Below are 20,931 nucleotides of genomic sequence, written 5' to 3' on the forward strand. Positions count from 1 at the left end.
TTAGCTGAAGCTGGAGGAAGGGCAGCAACAAGTGCCACGTTTAAAACTCATACGAACTGCATTAGGTATCGTAACATTGATCTCCAACACAGACGCTATTTCTACTACATCACGAAACTGTTCTATTCCAAGTACCATTCACAAATTCCGAAAGTCGAAGAACATTTTTCAATTAATTGTACACCAATGTCACATTGAAATGTTGATAGCATACGTCATTTGCGCTTTCGTGCGACTATTCATATACCTTTGTATACCAGTAGATCGTGATACAAAGTTCCGGGCAGTACATGCACACTCCAAGTCTCGCGTTGCGACTGACTCTCATCAACTGAAGCCCAACTGAGTACATAACTCTGACACCAGTCAAGTTGTGCTTCATCCAGACTAGTCGCTTCTAAAAGTTAGCCATGAAAATCTGGCGGGAAGGCTGTGATCACGTGACCTGCCATGGTCTGTTGGCAAGATCACGGTGACCTTGCTCAGAAACTGCGCAGTTTTCTCAAGTCATGACACTGCTCGGACAGTGGACATTCGTGTGACAGAGTAATTGTAATCATTATTGATCAGAATTATATTCACAACAGAGTAATATATTCCTGAATTAACTTACACTTAATTCTTCCAGTTTATTTGGGATGAAATATTGTGCCAAATGTCAACTGACTTACGTAGTATGCAGTAAAGAGAACAGCTTGGCAACATTCCAGCCTTTTGAGGTCAGTCAAACCGATATAGACATACATTTACAGATCCCGTAAGGTAGTTGTCAATATCACAACCATACGCAACCTTTCTTTCTGCGCATTTATACCTTAAAATACGCATAGCCGATAACTTCTATGTTTAAGTATAGCTCTAGTCCTTATTTGAAAAGAGGCTACATTTTCATAAATCATAAATCTTCTTTATTAACTCGTGATTATTTATCGTAAGGTTTCAACATGTTGGAGTCACATTTATGTAACAACAGTATAAATAAACTAAAATAGACACAGGTTTCCTTTCAAGTCGCCATGAACACATTACAAACGTTACATTGACTAACGCTACATGATTCTCCATGCCATTTTTATACGATATAAATGCAAGTCATTCCGACAGACGAAGAAGCAAAGGAGTCCCTATCTGTGACACTTCGAGAGGTCACATTGCTCAACTGTATGAAACCACTCTATGGTGATATAGAGTGAATAGAGTTATGTCCCTTGAATGGGAAGATGATGGCCGCTATGCGCCGACTCCCGGTTGTTGTTGTTCTGGGAGCCACAGGCACCGGTAAATCGAAGCTCGCAATAGAACTTGGACAGAAATTCAATGGAGAAATAATCAGTGCAGATTCAATGCAGGTTGGGATTACTGAGTACCGCGACGCTGTGTGCACCACATTATTATTATTATTATTATTATTATTATTCACGTGTTTCATGAACTATTTCACTTTTTGTCAAAACAATGAACGATGTGTTTGACAGGAACATATGAATTGTCTTGGTATTATTGTAACTGACTTATCATTGATGCCATGTGTTTGACTAAGACCGAAGGTTGACAAGACTTATAGTCCCTCCAGTCTTTTCTGTCGATCTGCGAAATGGGATTTTCCAGTGATATAAATAGCTGACCACGTGCTTTGGTTTATCGAGATCCGATATATAGGGGTGGAATGCAGTTTCTTGGATAATTGTCTTATTTTGGTCAGATATCATCAAACAGTCTGCTGACCAATTTGTATGTTATTGTTCATTTATTACATTGTTCAATATGTTCTTGCCTTCTGATTATCACTTACCCAAACTTTGCAAATTATACTGATATTTATGGTACCCATATCCAGGTGTTAGGGGATTTCGGTGATATAAGACAAAAGCGTAATTTGTATCTTAAATATCATTTAAAGTTTTGACTTTGTTAACGTTGAGTGATAAGGATATTTATTTCACACCAAACTATCATGTGTTTCCTCCAAAAATAGCATTGATGACATCATATCGGCGAAACTGTACCCGCTTTCCACATCTGTGTGTTTTTCATATGTTTTCGATGATGAGTCATACTTTTACCTCTGCATAGCAAGAGAGTATTTTGATCACATGGCTTTCTGTTTTATACATAACCAGTCAACAGCAGATGAGTCTTTTGTTAAACATGCAGTTGATTTTGCATCTGAAGTGGTATTAACGATCCTGGGTAAATAATATTGATGTTTATTTGCTCTTTACATAACTTAACTTCTGGATTTCAATTGTCAATAAAATGTCTCATGGCAGGAACTAGGCATCCACCCTACAGATGAAACTGTTTGTGCACTCCAGTTGCGCACATACTTCCCTGATATAGTGCTAGCAATGTAATCGTTGAAATCACTAGAATATCGAATTTAGCTCGCTTTGGGATATTTCATTTTGTACAGGACAAAATTTCTGACATAAAGTTTCTAATGAATACATATTTGTTGCAGATATATGAAGGTCTAAACATCATCACAAACAAAGTGACTTCAGCTGAACAACTCCAGTGTCAGCACCACCTCATCAGCTATGTCAACCCCTTCACCAACACATCAAATACTGTTGTCAACTTCAGAGACAAAGCTCTTCCAATTGTATCCTGACACTTACATTTACCTTTGCAACACAGGCCTCGGCACTCACATGTAACTCTCTAGCAGAGGCCCCTGACACTTACATGTACCTCTGAGACACAGGACCCTGACACTTACATGTACCTCTGCAGCACAGGCCCTGACACTCACATGTACCTTTGTGACACAGGACCCTGACACTTACATTTACCTTTGCAACACAGGCCCTGACACTCACATGTACCTCTGTAACACAGGCCCCTGACACTTACATTTACCTTTGCAACACAGGCCTCAACACTCACATGTACCTCTGTAACACAGGCCCCTGACACTTACATGTACCTCTGTATCACAGGCCCTAACACTCATGTATGTCTGTGACACAGTTCCCTAACACGTACATGTACCTTTGTGACACAGGACCCTGACACTTAAATGTAGCTCTGTGACACTGGCCACTGACACTCACATGTACCTCTGTGACACAGGACCCAGACACTTACATGTGCCTTTGTGACACAGGCCTTGAAACTTACTTACCTCTGGGACACTTACACAGGCCCCCAACACTTACACAGAGCCCCGACACATGTACCTCTGTGACACAGGCCCTAACACTTACATGTACCTCAGGGACACAGCACCCTGACACATGAACCTCTGTGACACAGGCCAAGAAACACATATGTACCTCTGGGATACAGACACCAAACACCCCTGACACATGTAAGTCTGCAACACACTTTTGACACATGTAACCCTGTTACAACCCTGACACGTAACTTTGTAGCATCACCAACCCTCATATATAGGACACCCTTGACACTTACATGTAACCCTGTAACAACCCCCACATTTACATGTAACCCTGTAACATCCCAACACTAACATGTAATCCTGTAACACCCCTGAAACTTACATGTAACCTAGAAACACCTCTATCACTTACATGTAGCTCTGTTACACAGGCCCTCACACTCACATGTACCTCTGTGACATAGACCACCAACACCCCTGATACTCACATGTAGCTCTGTGACATAGACCACCAACACCTCTATCACTTACATGTAGCTCTGTTACACAGGCCCTCACACTCACATGTACCTCTGTGACATAGACCACCAACACCCCTGATACTCACATGTAGCTCTGTTACACAGGCCCTCACACTCACATGTACCTCTGTGACATAGACCACCAACACCCCTGATACTCACATGTAGCTCTGTTACACAGGCCCTCACACTCACATGTAGCTCTGTGACATAGACCACCAACACCCCTGATACTCACATGCAGCTCTGTGACATAGACCACCAACACCCCTGATACTCACATGTAGTCTGTTACACAGGCCCTCACACTCACATGAACCTCTGTGACATAGACCACCAACACCCCTCACACTCACATGTACCTCTGTGACATAGACCACCAACACCCCTGATACTCACATGTAGCTCTGTTACACAGGCCCTCACGCTCACATGTACCTCTGTGACATAGACCACCAACACCCCTCACACTCACATGTACCTCTGTGACATAGACCACCAACACCCCTGATACTCACATGTAGCTCTGTTACACAGGCCCTCACGCTCACATGTACCTCTGTGACATAGACCACCAACACCCCTGATACTCACATGTAGCTCTGTTACACAGGCCCTCACGCTCACATGTACCTCTGTGACATAGACCACCAACACCCCTGATACTCACATGTAGCTCTGTTACACAGGCCCTCACACTCACATGTACGTTTGTGACATAGACCACCAACACCCCTGACACGTAAACCTGCAACAAACCCTCGACACATTTAACTTTGTAGCATCAGCAACCCTTATGTCTGTATGTGTTACACCCTTGACCCTGTAACACCCACAACACTTACAGACCCTTGAAGATCCGAGGTAAAATAGGCCTTCAGCAACCCATGTTTGCCACTAAAGGCAACTCTGCTTGTCGTAAGTCGTGACTAACGGGGTCACATGGTTAGACTCGCTGGCTTGGTTGACACATGTCATCAGTTCCCAATTGCGCAGATCGATGCTCATGCAGTTTGAGTTTGGACACTGGATTGTCTGGTCCAGACTTACAGACAGACTATTTACAGACCGCCACCATACAGCAGGAATATTTCATCCTCACACTTATACCTAACCCTGTAACACCCCCAACACTTACATGTAATCCTGCAACATTCCTCACACATGCAGCTAACCCTGTAACACCCCCAACACTAACATGTAATTCTGCAACATCCCTCATACTTACACGTAACACACCCCACACGTAACACACCCAACACTTAGATCTATACCTCCAACATCCCTCATACTTACATGCAACCCTGTAACACCCCCGATACTTACATGTAACCCTGTAACACCCCAACACTTACATGTGATTCTGCAACATCCCTCATACTTACGCGTAGCACGTCCCACACGTAACACACCCAACACTTAGATCTATACCTCCAACTTTCCTCATACTTACATGCAACCCTGTAACACCCCCGATACTTACATGTAACCCTGAAACACCTCCACTGCTCACATGTAAACTGTAACACCCCCAACACTTACATGTAAATTGTAATCCTGCAACACCCCTCATACTTACAAGCAGCCCTGTAACACCCCCAGTGCTTATATGTAACCCTGTAACACCCCCCGTGTTTACATGCAACCCTGTAACACCCCCTGTGCTTACATGCAATCTTTTAACACCCCCAACACTTACATGCCATCCTGCAAGATCCCTCACATTTACATATAGTCCTGAAACACACATTATAACACACATGCCCTGCATCACACATCACAATTACTTCCACATGCCCATGTTCATAGTTTTAAACATTGTACAAAATGAGGTTGTTTTTGGAGGCTGATGCAAAGTTTGATTTTGTTGTAAAAATCTTGGGGTTTATATCCCTATGGATATGTTGAAGTAAGATAGGCAAGTGTCTTTACTCTAGAAAGACTTTCCTCAACACTGTCAGATAGAGAGGGTGTTGGCAGAGGGGAGGCTTCCCATCATCGTGGGCGGCACCAACTACTACATTGAGAGTCTTCTGTGGAAGTTCCTTATTGATCTGCAGGTAAGTCATACTTGTAATATTTATTATTTATCCCCAGCATTACAGATGTTCTTAGCCACTCACAGCATTGTGGATGTTCTTAGCCACCCACAGCATTACGGATGTTCTTAGCCACCCACAGCATTACGAATGTTCTTAGCCACCCACAGCATTACGGATGTTCTTAGCCACCCACAGCATTGTGGATGTTGTTAGCCACCCACAGCATTGTGGATGTTCTTAGCCACCCACAGCATTACGGATGTTGTAAGCCACCCACAGCATTGTGGATGTTGTTAGCCACCCACAGCATTACGGATGTTCTTAGCCACCCACAGCATTACGGATGTTCTTAGCCACCCACAGCATTGTGGATGTTGTTAGCCACCCACAGCATTGTGGATGTTGTTAGCCACCCACAGCATTGTGGATGTTGTTAGCCACCCACAGCATTACGGATGTTCTTAGCCACCCACAGCATTACGGATGTTGTTAGCCACCCACAGCATTACAGATGTTCTTAGCCACCCACAGCATTACGGATGTTGTTAGCCACCTACAGCATTGTGGATGTTCTTAGCCACCCACAGCATTACAGATGTTCTTAGCCACCCACAGCATTACGGATGTTCTTAACCACCAGAGTATTGTGGATGTTGTTAGCCACCTACAGCATTGTGGATGTTGTTAGCCACCCACAGCATTGTGGATGTTGTTAGCCACCTACAGCATTTTGGATGTTGTTAGCCACCCACAGCATTACGGATGTTCTTAGCCACCACAGCATTGTGGATGTTGTTAGCCACCCACAGCATTGTGGATGTTGTTAGCCACCTACAGCATTTTGGATGTTGTTAGCCACCCACAGCATTTTGGACGTTCTTAGCCACCCACAGGATTTTGGACGTTCTTAGCCACCCACAGCATTACGGATGTTCTTAGCCACCACAGCATTGTGGATGTTGTTAGCCACCCACAGCATTACGGATGTTCGTAGCCACCACAACATTGTGGATGTTGTTAGCCACCTACAGCATTGTGGATGTTGTTAGCCACCTACAGCATTGTGGATGTTGTTAGCCACCCACAGCATTACGGATGTTCTTAGCCACCACAACATTGTGAATGTTCTTAGCCACCCACAGGATTTTGGACGTTCTTAACCACCCACAGCATTACGGATGTTCTTAGCCACCACAGCATTGTGGATGTTGTTAGCCACCCACAGCATTACGGATGTTCGTAGCCACCACAGCATAACGGATGTTCTTAGCCACCACAACATTGTGGATGTTGTTAGCCACCCACAGCATTACGGATGTTCTTAGCCACCACAACATTGTGGATGTTCTTAGCCACCCACAGGATTTTGGACGTTCTTAGCCACCCACAGCATTACGGATGTTCTTAGCCACCACAACATTGTGGATGTTGTTAGCCACCCACAGCACTGTGGATGTTGTTAGCCACCTACAGTATTTTGGATGTTCTTAGCCACCCACAGCATTACGGATGTTCTTAGCCACCCACAGCATTGTGGATGTTGTTAGCCACCTACAGCATTACGGATGTTCTTAGCCACCACAACATTGTGGATGTTGTTAGCTACCCACAGCATTACGGATGTTCTTAGCCACCACAACATTGTGGATGTTCTTAGCCACCCACAGGATTTTGGACGTTCTTAGCCACCCACAGCATTACGGATGTTCATAGCCACCACAACATTGTGGATGTTGTTAGCCACCCACAGCATTGTGGATGTTGTTAGCCACCCACAGCATTACGGATGTTCATAGCCACCACAACATTGTGGATGTTGTTAGCCACCCACAGCATTGTGGATGTTGTTAGCCACCCACAGCATTGTGGATGTTGTTAGCCACCTACAGCATTTTGGATGTTGTTAGCCACCCACAACATTTTCGACGTTCTTAGCCACCCACAGGATTTTGGACGTTCTTAGCCACCCACAGCATTACGGATGTTGTAAGCCACCCACAGCATTGTGGATGTTGTTAGCCACCCACAGCATTACGGATGTTCTTAGCCACCCACAGCATTACCGATGTTCTTAGCCACCCACAGCATTGTGGATGTTCTTAGCCACCCACAGCATTGTGGATGTTGTTAGCCACCCACAGCATTACGGATGTTGTTAGCCACCCACAGCATTACGGATGTTGTTAGCCACCCACAGCATTACAGATGTTCTTAGCCACCCACAGCATTACGGATGTTGTTAGCCACCTACAGCATTGTGGATGTTGTTAGCCACCCACAGCATTACAGATGTGCCACCCACAGCATTACGGATGTTCGTAGCCACCACAGCATTACGGATGTTCTTAGCCACCACAACATTGTGGATGTTGTTAGCCACCCACAGCATTACGGATGTTCTTAGCCACCCACAGCATTACGGATGTTCTTAGCCACCCACAGCATTACGGATGTTGTTTGCCACCTACAGCATTGTGGATGTTGTTAGCCACCCACAGCATTACAGATGTTCTTAACCACCCACAGCATTACGGATGTTCTTAGCCACCACAGCATTGTGGATGTTGTTAGCCACCCACAGCATTACGGATGTTCGTAGCCACCACAGCATCACGGATGTTCTTAGCCACCACAACATTGTGGATGTTGTTAGCCACCCACAGCATTACGGATGTTCTTAGCCACCACAACATTGTGGATGTTCTTAGCCACCCACAGGATTTTGGACGTTCTTAGCCACCCACAGCATTACGGATGTTCTTAGCCACCACAACATTGTGGATGTTGTTAGCCACCCACAGCATTGTGGATGTTGTTAGCCACCTACAGCATTACGGATGTTCGTAGCCACCACAACATTGTGGATGTTGTTAGCTACCCACAGCATTACGGATGTTCTTAGCCACCACAACATTGTGGATGTTCTTAGCCACCCACAGGATTTTGGACGTTCTTAGCCACCCACAGCACTACGGATGTTCATAGCCACCACAACATTGTGGATGTTGTTAGCCACCCACAGTATTGTGGATGTTGTTAGCCACCCACAGCATTACGGATGTTCGTAGCCACCACAACATTGTGGATGTTGTTAGCCACCCACAGCATTGTGGATGTTGTTAGCCACCTACAGCATTTTGGATGTTGTTAGCCACCCACAGCATTACGAATGTTCTTAGCCACCACAACATTGTGGATGTTCTTAGCCACCCACAGGATTTTGGACGTTCTTAGCCACCCACAGCATTACGGATGTTCTTAGCCACCACAGCATTGTGGATGTTGTTAGCCACCCACAGCATTACGAATGTTCTTAGCCACCTACAACATTGTGGATGTTCTTAGCCACCCACAGGATTTTGGACGTTCTTTGCCACCCACAGCATTACGGATGTTCTTAGCCACCACAGCATTGTGGATGTTGTTAGCCACCCACAGCATTGTGGATGTTCTTAGCCACACACAGCATTGTGGATGTTGTTAGCCACCCATAGCATTGTGGATGTTCTTAGCCACCCACAGCATTGTGGATGTTGTTAGCCACCCACAGCATTACGGATGTTCTTAGCCACCCACAGCATTACGGATGTTGTTAGCCACCCACAGCATTACAGATGTTCTTAGCCACCCACAGCATTACGGATGTTGTTTGCCACCTACAGCATTGTGGATGTTGTTAGCCACCCACAGCATTACAGATGTTCTTAACCACCCACAGCATTACGGATGTTCTTAGCCACCACAGCATTGTGGATGTTGTTAGCCACCCACAGCATTACGGATGTTCGTAGCCACCACAGCATCACGGATGTTCTTAGCCACCACAGCATTGTGGATGTTCTTAGCCACCAGAGTATTGTGGATGTTGTTAGCCACCCACAGCATTTTGGATGTTGTTAGCCACCCACAGCATTGTGGATGTTGTTAGCCACCTACAGCATTTTGGATGTTGTTAGCCACCCACAGCATTACGGATGTTCTTAGCCACCACAGCATTGTGGATGTTGTTAGCCACCCACAGCATTACGGATGTTGTTAGCCACCTACAGCATTTTGGATGTTGTTAGCCACCCACAGCATTTTGGACGTTCTTAGCCACCCACAGCATTACGGATGTTCTTAGCCACCACAGCATTGTGGATGTTGTTAGCCAGCCACAGCATTGTGGATGTTGTTAGCCACCTACAGCATTTTGGATGTTGTTTGCCACCCACAACATTTTCGACGTTCTTAGCCACCCACAGGATTTTGGACGTTCTTAGCCACCCACAGCATTACGGATGTTGTAAGCCACCCACAGCATTGTGGATGTTGTTAGCCACCCACAGCATTACGGATGTTGTTAGCCACCCACAGCATTACCGATGTTCTTAGCCACCCACAGCATTGTGGATGTTCTTAGCCACCCACAGCATTGTGGATGTTGTTAGCCACCCACAGCATTGCGGATGTTCTTTGCCACCCACAGCATTACGGATGTTGTTAGCCACCCACAGCATTACAGATGTTCTTAGCCACCCACAGCATTACGGATGTTGTTAGCCACCTACAGCATTGTGGATGTTGTTAGCCACCCACAGCATTACAGATGTGCCACCCACAGCATTACGGATGTTCGTAGCCACCACAGCATTACGGATGTTCTTAGCCACCACAACATTGTGGATGTTGTTAGCCACCCACAGCATTACGGATGTTCTTAGCCACCACAACATTGTGGATGTTCTTAGCCACCCACAGGATTTTGGACGTTCTTAGCCACCCACAGCATTATGGATGTTCTTAGCCACCACAACATTGTGGATGTTGTTAGCCACCCACAGCATTGTGGATGTTGTTAACCACCTACAGCATTGTGGATGTTCTTAGCCACCCACAGCATTACGGATGTTCTTAGCCACCCACAGCATTGTGGATGTTGTTAGCCACCTACAGCATTGTGGATGTTCTTAGCCACCACAACATTGTGGATGTTGTTAGCCACCCACAGCATTACGGATGTTCTTAGCCACCTACAACATTGTGGATGTTCTTAGCCACCCACAGGATTTTGGACGTTCTTAGCCACCCACAGCATTACGGATGTTCTTAGCCACCACAACATTGTGGATGTTGTTAGCCACCCACAGCATTGCGGATGTTGTTAGCCACCTACAGCATTGTGGATGTTGCTAGCCACCCACAGCATTACGGATGTTCGTAGCCACCACAACATTGTGGATGTTGTTAGCCACCCACAGCATTGTGGATGTTGTTAGCCACCTACAGCATTGTGGATGTTCTTAGCCACCCACAGCATTACGGATGTTCTTAACCACCACAACATTGTGGATGTTCTTAGCCACCCACAGGATTTTGGACGTTCTTAGCCACCCACAGCATTACGGATGTTCTTAGCCACCACAACATTGTGGATGTTCTTAGCCACCCACAGCATTGTGGATGTTGTTAGCCACCCACAGCATTACAGATGTTCTTAGCCACCCACAGCATTACGGATGTTCTTAGCCACCCACAGGATTGTGGATGTTGTTAGCCACCCACAGCATTACGGATGTTCTTAGCCAGTCACAGCATTGTGGATGTTGTTAGCCATCTACAGCATTACGGATGTTCTTAGCCACCCACAGCATTACGGATGTTCTTAGCCACCACAACATTGTGGATGTTGTTAGCCAACCACAGCATTGTGGATGTTGTTAGCCACCTACAGCATTGTGGATGTTGTTAGCCACCCACAGCATTACGGATGTTCGTAGCCACCACAACATTGTGGATGTTGTTAGCCACCCACAGCATTGTGGATGTTGTTAGCCACCTACAGCATTTTGGATGTTGTTAGCCACCCACAGCATTACGAATGTTCTTAGCCACCACAACATTGTGGATGTTCTTAGCCACCCACAGGATTTTGGACGTTCTTAGCCACCCACAGCATTACGGATGTTCTTAGCCACCACAGCATTGTGGATGTTGTTAGCCACCCACAGCATTACGAATGTTCTTAGCCACCTACAACATTGTGGATGTTCTTAGCCACCCACAGGATTTTGGACGTTCTTTGCCACCCACAGCATTACGGATGTTCTTAGCCACCACAGCATTGTGGATGTTGTTAGCCACCCACAGCATTGTGGATGTTCTTAGCCACACACAGCATTGTGGATGTTGTTAGCCACCCATAGCATTGTGGATGTTCTTAGCCACCCACAGCATTGTGGATGTTGTTAGCCACCCACAGCATTACGGATGTTCTTAGCCACCCACAGCATTACGGATGTTGTTAGCCACCCACAGCATTACAGATGTTCTTAGCCACCCACAGCATTACGGATGTTGTTTGCCACCTACAGCATTGTGGATGTTGTTAGCCACCCACAGCATTACAGATGTTCTTAACCACCCACAGCATTACGGATGTTCTTAGCCACCACAGCATTGTGGATGTTGTTAGCCACCCACAGCATTACGGATGTTCGTAGCCACCACAGCATCACGGATGTTCTTAGCCACCACAGCATTGTGGATGTTCTTAGCCACCAGAGTATTGTGGATGTTGTTAGCCACCCACAGCATTTTGGATGTTGTTAGCCACCCACAGCATTGTGGATGTTGTTAGCCACCTACAGCATTTTGGATGTTGTTAGCCACCCACAGCATTACGGATGTTCTTAGCCACCACAGCATTGTGGATGTTGTTAGCCACCCACAGCATAACGGATGTTGTTAGCCACCTACAGCATTTTGGATGTTGTTAGCCACCCACAGCATTTTGGACGTTCTTAGCCACCCACAGCATTACGGATGTTCTTAGCCACCACAGCATTGTGGATGTTGTTAGCCACCCACAGCATTGTGGATGTTGTTAGCCACCTACAGCATTTTGGATGTTGTTTGCCACCCACAACATTTTCGACGTTCTTAGCCACCCACAGGATTTTGGACGTTCTTAGCCACCCACAGCATTACGGATGTTGTAAGCCACCCACAGCATTGTGGATGTTGTTAGCCACCCACAGCATTACGGATGTTGTTAGCCACCCACAGCATTACCGATGTTCTTAGCCACCCACAGCATTGTGGATGTTCTTAGCCACCCACAGCATTGTGGATGTTGTTAGCCACCCACAGCATTACGGATGTTCTTTGCCACCCACAGCATTACGGATGTTGTTAGCCACCCACAGCATTACAGATGTTCTTAGCCACCCACAGCATTACGGATGTTGTTAGCCACCCACAGCATTGTGGATGTTGTTAGCCACCCACAGCATTACAGATGTGCCACCCACAGCATTACGGATGTTCGTAGCCACCACAGCATTACGGATGTTCTTAGCCACCACAACATTGTGGATGTTGTTAGCCACCCACAGCATTACGGATGTTCTTAGCCACCACAACATTGTGGATGTTCTTAGCCACCCACAGGATTTTGGACGTTCTTAGCCACCCACAGCATTATGGATGTTCTTAGCCACCACAACATTGTGGATGTTGTTAGCCACCCACAGCATTGTGGATGTTGTTAACCACCTACAGCATTGTGGATGTTCTTAGCCACCCACAGCATTACGGATGTTCTTAGCCACCCACAGCATTGTGGATGTTGTTAGCCACCTACAGCATTGTGGATGTTCTTAGCCACCACAACATTGTGGATGTTGTTAGCCACCCACAGCATTACGGATGTTCTTAGCCACCTACAACATTGTGGATGTTCTTAGCCACCCACAGGATTTTGGACGTTCTTAGCCACCCACAGCATTACGGATGTTCTTAGCCACCACAACATTGTGGATGTTGTTAGCCACCCACAGCATTGCGGATGTTGTTAGCCACCTACAGCATTGTGGATGTTGCTAGCCACCCACAGCATTACGGATGTTCGTAGCCACCACAACATTGTGGATGTTGTTAGCCACCCACAGCATTGTGGATGTTGTTAGCCACCTACAGCATTGTGGATGTTCTTAGCCACCCACAGCATTACGGATGTTCTTAACCACCACAACATTGTGGATGTTCTTAGCCACCCACAGGATTTTGGACGTTCTTAGCCACCCACAGCATTACGGATGTTCTTAGCCACCACAACATTGTGGATGTTCTTAGCCACCCACAGCATTGTGGATGTTGTTAGCCACCCACAGCATTACAGATGTTCTTAGCCACCCACAGCATTACGGATGTTCTTAGCCACCCACAGGATTGTGGATGTTGTTAGCCACCCACAGCATTACGGATGTTCTTAGCCAGTCACAGCATTGTGGATGTTGTTAGCCATCTACAGCATTACGGATGTTCTTAGCCACCCACAGCATTACGGATGTTCTTAGCCACCACAACATTGTGGATGTTGTTAGCCAACCACAGCATTGTGGATGTTGTTAGCCACCTACAGCATTGTGGATGTTGTTGGCCACCCACAGCATTACGGATGTTCTTAACCACCACAACATTGTGGATGTTGTTAGCCACCCACAGGATTTTGGACGTTCTTAGCCAACCACAGCATTGCGGATGTTCTTAGCCACCACAGCATTGTGGATGTTGTTAACCACCCACAGCATTGTGGATGTTGTTAGCCACCTACAGGATTGTGGATGTTCTTAGCCAGCCACAGCATTACGGATGTTCTTAGCCACCCACAGCATTGCGGATGTTCTTAGCCACCACAGCATTGTGGATGTTGTTAGCCACCCACAGCATTGTGGATGTTGTTCGCCACCTACAGCATTTTGGATGTTGTTAGCCATCGACAGCATTTTGGATGTTGTTAGCCACTCACAGCGTTTTGGATGTTCTTTACCACCCACAGCATTGTGGATGTTGTTAGCCACCCACAGCATTGTGGATGTTGTTAACCACCTACAGCATTTTTGATGTTGTTAGCCACCTACAGCATTGTGGATGTTCTTAGCCACCCACAGCATTATGGATGTTCTTAGCCACCCACAGCATTGCGGATGTTCTTAGCCACCACAGCATTGTGGATGTTGTTAGCCACCCACAGCATTGTGGATGTTGTTAGCCACCTACAGCATTTTGGATGTTGTTAGCCATCCACAGCATTTTGGATGTTGTTAGCCACTCACAGCGTTTTGGATGTTCTTAACCACCCACAGCATTTTGGATGTTCTTAGCCACCCAACAGCTTTTTGGATGTTGTTTGCTGACTGACCTTGAGGCTGTTGACGTTGTTTGTCATCTGCAGCTTCATATATGTTGTTGGCCATTCATAGAAATATGGACGTTGTTAGCCACATTATTACAGCTGTTGTATGCTATAGACAAGTACAGGGGATGTCCACAATTATTGCTTGTGTCAAATGCAATTTCAGTTTGGAGGGTATGGAAGAGTGTTTGTTGATAAAATAGAACTAACCTATTTCATGCAATTGAAACCTCAATAACTGTTTTCCATGACAAAAGTAGGCCTAGTTAGCAGTGTAAGTGAAACACCTGAGACAGGTGAGCAGTAATTATCACCAACTCCGGCTGGTGAACTGGCCAGGTGGCCAGAGTTCATGAAGAGTTGAACAGAGTTTATGTAAGGTCACATATATCTTGTGGAGAGATGTACAGTCTTGCTTATTGTACATGCTTGTCAGGTCAGGTAAACAGACATTGTGATAAGACATGGCTGTTGTCCACTGGTCAGCATGGTGGCCCAGGTGGTACTGCTCCATACCAGCAACACAGGACGAGATAGCCCCAGAGAGGGGAACATTTCTGGCAGAACTGCTCGATATGAGTACAACACAGGATGGTTGATGAGACTGCCCCAGAGAGGGGAACATTGCTGGCAGAACTGCTCGATATGAGTACAACACAGGATGGTTGATGAGACTGTCCCAGAGAGGGGAACAGTTCTGGAGAGCTGCCATCTCTTGTGTTTTTGTGAACTTTCTTCATTGACAAAAACATGACTTCTAACACATCTGTCACTTTTTTTGTATTTTTGCTCTGCAAGGTCATATTACGAAATAAGTCTCAAACTGGCCATTGTTTCTTACCTCTCAAAGTAGTGTTTCTCCCTTTACAACATACTCTCAATTATCTCCTGCATCACTGACCCGGACATCTTGGCTCTGTTTACTGGTAATGTGTGAACTGGTTACAAAATACATGGCTGTACTCCCTTCCATGTCTGGTTCACCTTCTAACCGGAGTGTCATTGTAGATCAAACATTTGTGTTAATCACCAGGAGATGTATGGTCAGCATCCACCCAAACCAAACAGGTGGATACAGGAGATGTATTGACAATCAATACCCACCCAAGCAAAACAGGTAGGTACAGGAGATGTATTGATAATCAATACTCACCCAAACAAAACAGGTATGTGCATGGGATATATCGTCAGTACCTCTCCAACAAAACAGGTTGATACAGGAAATCTATTGACAATCAATACCCACCCAAACAAAATAGGTTGATTCAGGAGATGTATTGACAATCAATACCCACCCAAACAAAATAGGTTGATTCAGGAGATGTATTGACAATCAATACCCACCCAAACAAAATAGGTTGATTCAGGAAATCTATTGACAATCAATACCCACCCAAACAAAATAGGTTGATACAGGAAATCTATTGACAATCAATACCCACCCAAACAAAAAAGGTTGATTCAGGAGATGTATTGTCAGTAGCCACCCAAACAAAACAGGTTGATTCAGGAAATCTATTGACAATCAATACCCACCCAAACAAAATAGGTTGATTCAGGAAATCTATTGACAATCAATACCCACCCAAACAAAATAGGTTGATTCAGGAAATCTATTGACAATCAATACCCACCCAAACAAAAAAGGTTGATACAGGAAATCTATTGACAATCAATACCCACCCAAACAAAATAGGTTGATTCAGGAGATGTATTGACAATCAATACCCACCCAAACAAAATAGGTTGATTCAGGAAATCTATTGACAATCAATACCCACCCAAACAAAATAGGTTGATTCAGGAGATGTATTGTCAGTAGCCACCCAAACAAAATAGGTTGATTCAGGAAATCTATTGACAATCAATACCCACCCAAACAAAATAGGTTGATACAGGAAATCTATTGACAATCAATACCCACCCAAACAAAATAGGTTGATTCAGGAGATGTATTGACAATCAATACCCACCCAAACAAAATAGGTTGATTCAGGAAATCTATTGACAATCAATACCCACCCAAACAAAATAGGTTGATACAGGAAATCTATTGACAATCAATACCCACCCAAACAAAATAGGTTGATTCAGGAAATCTATTGACAATCAATACCCACCCAAACAAAATAGGTTGATTCAGGAAATCTATTGACAATCAATACCCACCCAAACAAAAAAGGTTGATTCAGGAAATCTATTGACAATCAATACCCACCCAAACAAAATAGGTTGATTCAGGAAATCTATTGACAATCAATACCCACCCAAACAAAAAAGGTTGATTCAGGAGATGTATTGTCAGTAGCCACCCAAACAAAACAGGTTGATACAGGAGATCTATTAACAATGAATACCCACGCAAACAAAACAGGTTGATTCAGGAGAGGTATTGTCAGTACCCACGCAAACAAAACAGGTTGATTCAGGAGATGTATTGTCAGTAGCCACCCAAACAAAATAGGTTGATACAGGAAATCTATTGACAATCAATACCCACCCAAACAAAATAGGTTGATTCAGGAGATGTATTGACAATCAATACCCACCCAAACAAAATAGGTTGATTCAGGAAATCTATTGACAATCAATACCCACCCAAACAAAATAGGTTGATTCAGGAAATCTATTGACAATCAATACCCACCCAAACAAAATAGGTTGATACAGGAAATCTATTGACAATCAATACCCACCCAAACAAAATAGGTTGATTCAGGAAATCTATTGACAATCAATACCCACCCAAACAAAATAGGTTGATTCAGGAAATCTATTGACAATCAATACCCACCCAAACAAAAAAGGTTGATTCAGGAAATCTATTGACAATCAATACCCACCCAAACAAAATAGGTTGATTCAGGAAATCTATTGACAATCAATACCCACCCAAACAAAAAAGGTTGATTCAGGAGATGTATTGTCAGTAGCCACCCAAACAAAACAGGTTGATACAGGAGATCTATTAACAATGAATACCCACGCAAACAAAACAGGTTGATTCAGGAGAGGTATTGTCAGTACCCACGCAAACAAAACAGGTTGATTCAGGAGATGTATTGTCAGTAGCCACCCAAACAAAATAGGTTGATACAGGAAATCTATTGACAATCAATACCCACCCAAACAAAATAGGTTGATTCAGGAGATGTATTGACAATCAATACCCACCCAAACAAAATAGGTTGATTCAGGAAATCTATTGACAATCAATACCCACCCAAACAAAATAGGTTGATTCAGGAAATCTATTGACAATCAATACCCACCCAAACAAAATAGGTTGATACAGGAAATCTATTGACAATCAATACCCACCCAAACAAAATAGGTTGATACAGGAAATCTATTGACAATCAATACCCACCCAAACAAAATAGGTTGATTCAGGAAATCTATTGACAATCAATACCCACCCAAACAAAAAAGGTTGATTCAGGAAATCTATTGACAATCAATACCCACCCAAACAAAATAGGTTGATTCAGGAAATCTATTGACAATCAATACCCACCCAAACAAAAAAGGTTGATTCAGGAGATGTATTGTCAGTAGCCACCCAAACAAAACAGGTTGATACAGGAGATCTATTAACAATGAATACCCACGCAAACAAAACAGGTTGATTCAGGAGAGGTATTGTCAGTACCCACGCAAACAAAACAGGTTGATTCAGGAGATGTATTGTCAGTACCCATGCAAACAAAACAGGTTGATTCAGGAGATGTATTGTCAGTACCTCCCCAACAAAACAGGTGGGTACAGGAGATCTATTAACAATGAATACCCACGCAAACAAAACAGGTTGATTCAGGAGAGGTATTGTCAGTACCCACGCAAACAAAACAGGTTGATTCAGGAGATGTATTGTCAGTACCCATGCAAACAAAACAGGTTGATTCAGGAGATGTATTGTCAGTACCTCCCCAACAAAACAGGTGGGTACAGGAGATATTTTGTCAATACCAATCTAAACCAAACTGTAGACACTGTTGAGGGTTGAATTGGTTGTGAGGGTGATGTTTGAGCGATATCTAGGTGACTATAATTAGGAGCAAAGAAGGGAAAATGACTCAGAAGTATGTCAACAACGCATCTCCAGAAACCTTTACATCATCACTGGGAATACAAGTGATGAAGATAGTTAGCCGGAATTTCACTTCCTATTGACTGGTGACTGTTAATGGACAATATTTCATGTCATTTGTCATATACTTCTCTGTGTCCTGTGGAAAGATGTCCCAAACGTTGGCCATAGAGTGTATGGAGAGGTTTACTGCCTCACCAAGCAATGTTTGATACATGATGACTGACCACTGCAAGGTGAGCAGTGTTGTTTCTGCTCTCACAAGGCTAGTCTCCCTAGGTCATGGATGTCTCAGTTCATTAATGCGAGTGGAGTGGGGGCATTGGGGCACCTAGGGTCATGCTTCAGGGTATTTGGTAACTGTTGTTAAGCATTTTCACAGCTCACTAACCTTCTTCCACAGTTATATGTTTACAACAAATTATCATTGTGCTAAAAAAAACACACTAACTACTAATAAAGAGTGATCTGTCAAATTTGAATATTCAAGCAGAAATTCACTGATTATCAATCCAAAAGCTCTGTTTCTTATCTTCTTCCTACAGTGTTTGAGTTTTTAAAATAAGTTATCTTCATTAATCCAAGCATCCTTGATATGTCCAGGGTATATACGTTTTGATAAGTCTGCACTACACCCTAGATGCTCGGCCCCATGAATTTATTACCTCCCTTGGCTGGCCCCTTATCCAGTCAGGTATCTGTGCTGGGAAGATGAGTGTACCAATCACAACTCACTTGCGCATTTCAGATTATCTAACCAATTCATCCTAGCAACACAGACCATGCAGAGGTTTGCTGAAAGAATTAGAACGAGTTCTTGCATATATTTTTCGGACCTGTCAATTTGTCCGTATGATTTCTCCCAAATCTGAGTCTTGTTGCAAACAAACCTTCATAGCTGGGGTTTGAAGGTTGAAAAATCTTGTAAGATATATCATAGCAGTCAAACACTTGCGAAGTAACTGCTTGTTGTTGTTGAAAGCTGACCAGGTGACACGTCTTCCTGGGCATGTCCGTGACACGTCAGTCAACACTTTGTTGCTGTTTATTAATTATATATTGTGCTTGTGTTGGTGACTGAGTTGAAGCAGCCAATTGTTTCAAGAGTTTGTATGTCAGACTTGTGTTGGAGTTTCCATATTAACAAGAGTTAAGTTGGTTTCTTGTTTCTCCTACCATGCAGTGGTGGGGAAATTGGTAAAAGCTGCATACTCACTGTGATTGACTCAAGCAGTTCTATGAGAAAACAACACAACACGTTCATCAACTTACTCCAGATGCACTCATTGCCCCAGGCAACCTGACTTGAAAAATGAACATTAGTCCGTGCTGTCAAGTTCAGATGGTGAATGAGAGATCAACTTTGTTAACAAACTGTTTAGGCAGTCACTACATGTGAAAACTCACACTCACAGCCACAAGCCAGTGTTTGTCAGGGCAATCAGTAGACGAGATATGTGCAAAATCCTCTAGATTGTCATGTCTTGAAGCTCAGCTCTGGTATTCGTACCAGCAAGAGTCATGGATGTGGAGACGTTCTGTTTGTGGGGCAAACTTTGCCGATTCCATGCGACTTGGCAATGAAGCCATCGTATGATTTCACCACAGTTAGATGAAGTGCTGGGGCCGTCACCAAACATGCTGTAGGGTTGGAGGTCAGTGTCTGTTGACCCTGAACTTTGTCGTTTGAGTGTGGTAATGTTGCAACACTTGAGAGTAAAGCCTACAGATTATATCCAATTGTTTTGCATGCTGTACTACTTTACACTTGGGACTAGTTTTACAATGCCTTACCCAAACACTTGGCATTTTCTTTCTCATGTTAATGACTAAAGACAAAGGGTTGTACGTTGATGATGATGTGACAATTCATCACCTGATATACCATCTCTGTGAAGATCGTCATGGCCTAGTGTTCTGCAGTCAGTATTCAGGGATTGTTCCTCAATGTTTATGCTCTTGAGGATATATCCACT

General features: G+C 44.2%; 1 protein-coding gene across 1 annotated transcript in view; it reads left to right on the forward strand.

The window, feature by feature from the left end:
* The first annotated feature begins 1,197 nt into the window (after positions 1–1,197).
* The window catches only part of LOC137291693 (tRNA dimethylallyltransferase-like), a 96,493-nt gene continuing 76,759 nt past the window's right edge, over positions 1,198–20,931 (forward strand). Inside the window, exons 1-3 of the mRNA XM_067823129.1 lie at positions 1,198–1,349; positions 2,462–2,605; positions 5,607–5,705. Coding sequence (XP_067679230.1) covers positions 1,221–1,349; positions 2,462–2,605; positions 5,607–5,705 — 372 coding nt within the window. The 5' untranslated portion in view covers positions 1,198–1,220. The remainder of the gene's footprint in view (positions 1,350–2,461; positions 2,606–5,606; positions 5,706–20,931) is intronic.

Source organism: Haliotis asinina, chromosome 7, assembly GCF_037392515.1.
Source record: "Haliotis asinina isolate JCU_RB_2024 chromosome 7, JCU_Hal_asi_v2, whole genome shotgun sequence".
NCBI lineage: Eukaryota > Metazoa > Mollusca > Gastropoda > Lepetellida > Haliotidae > Haliotis > Haliotis asinina.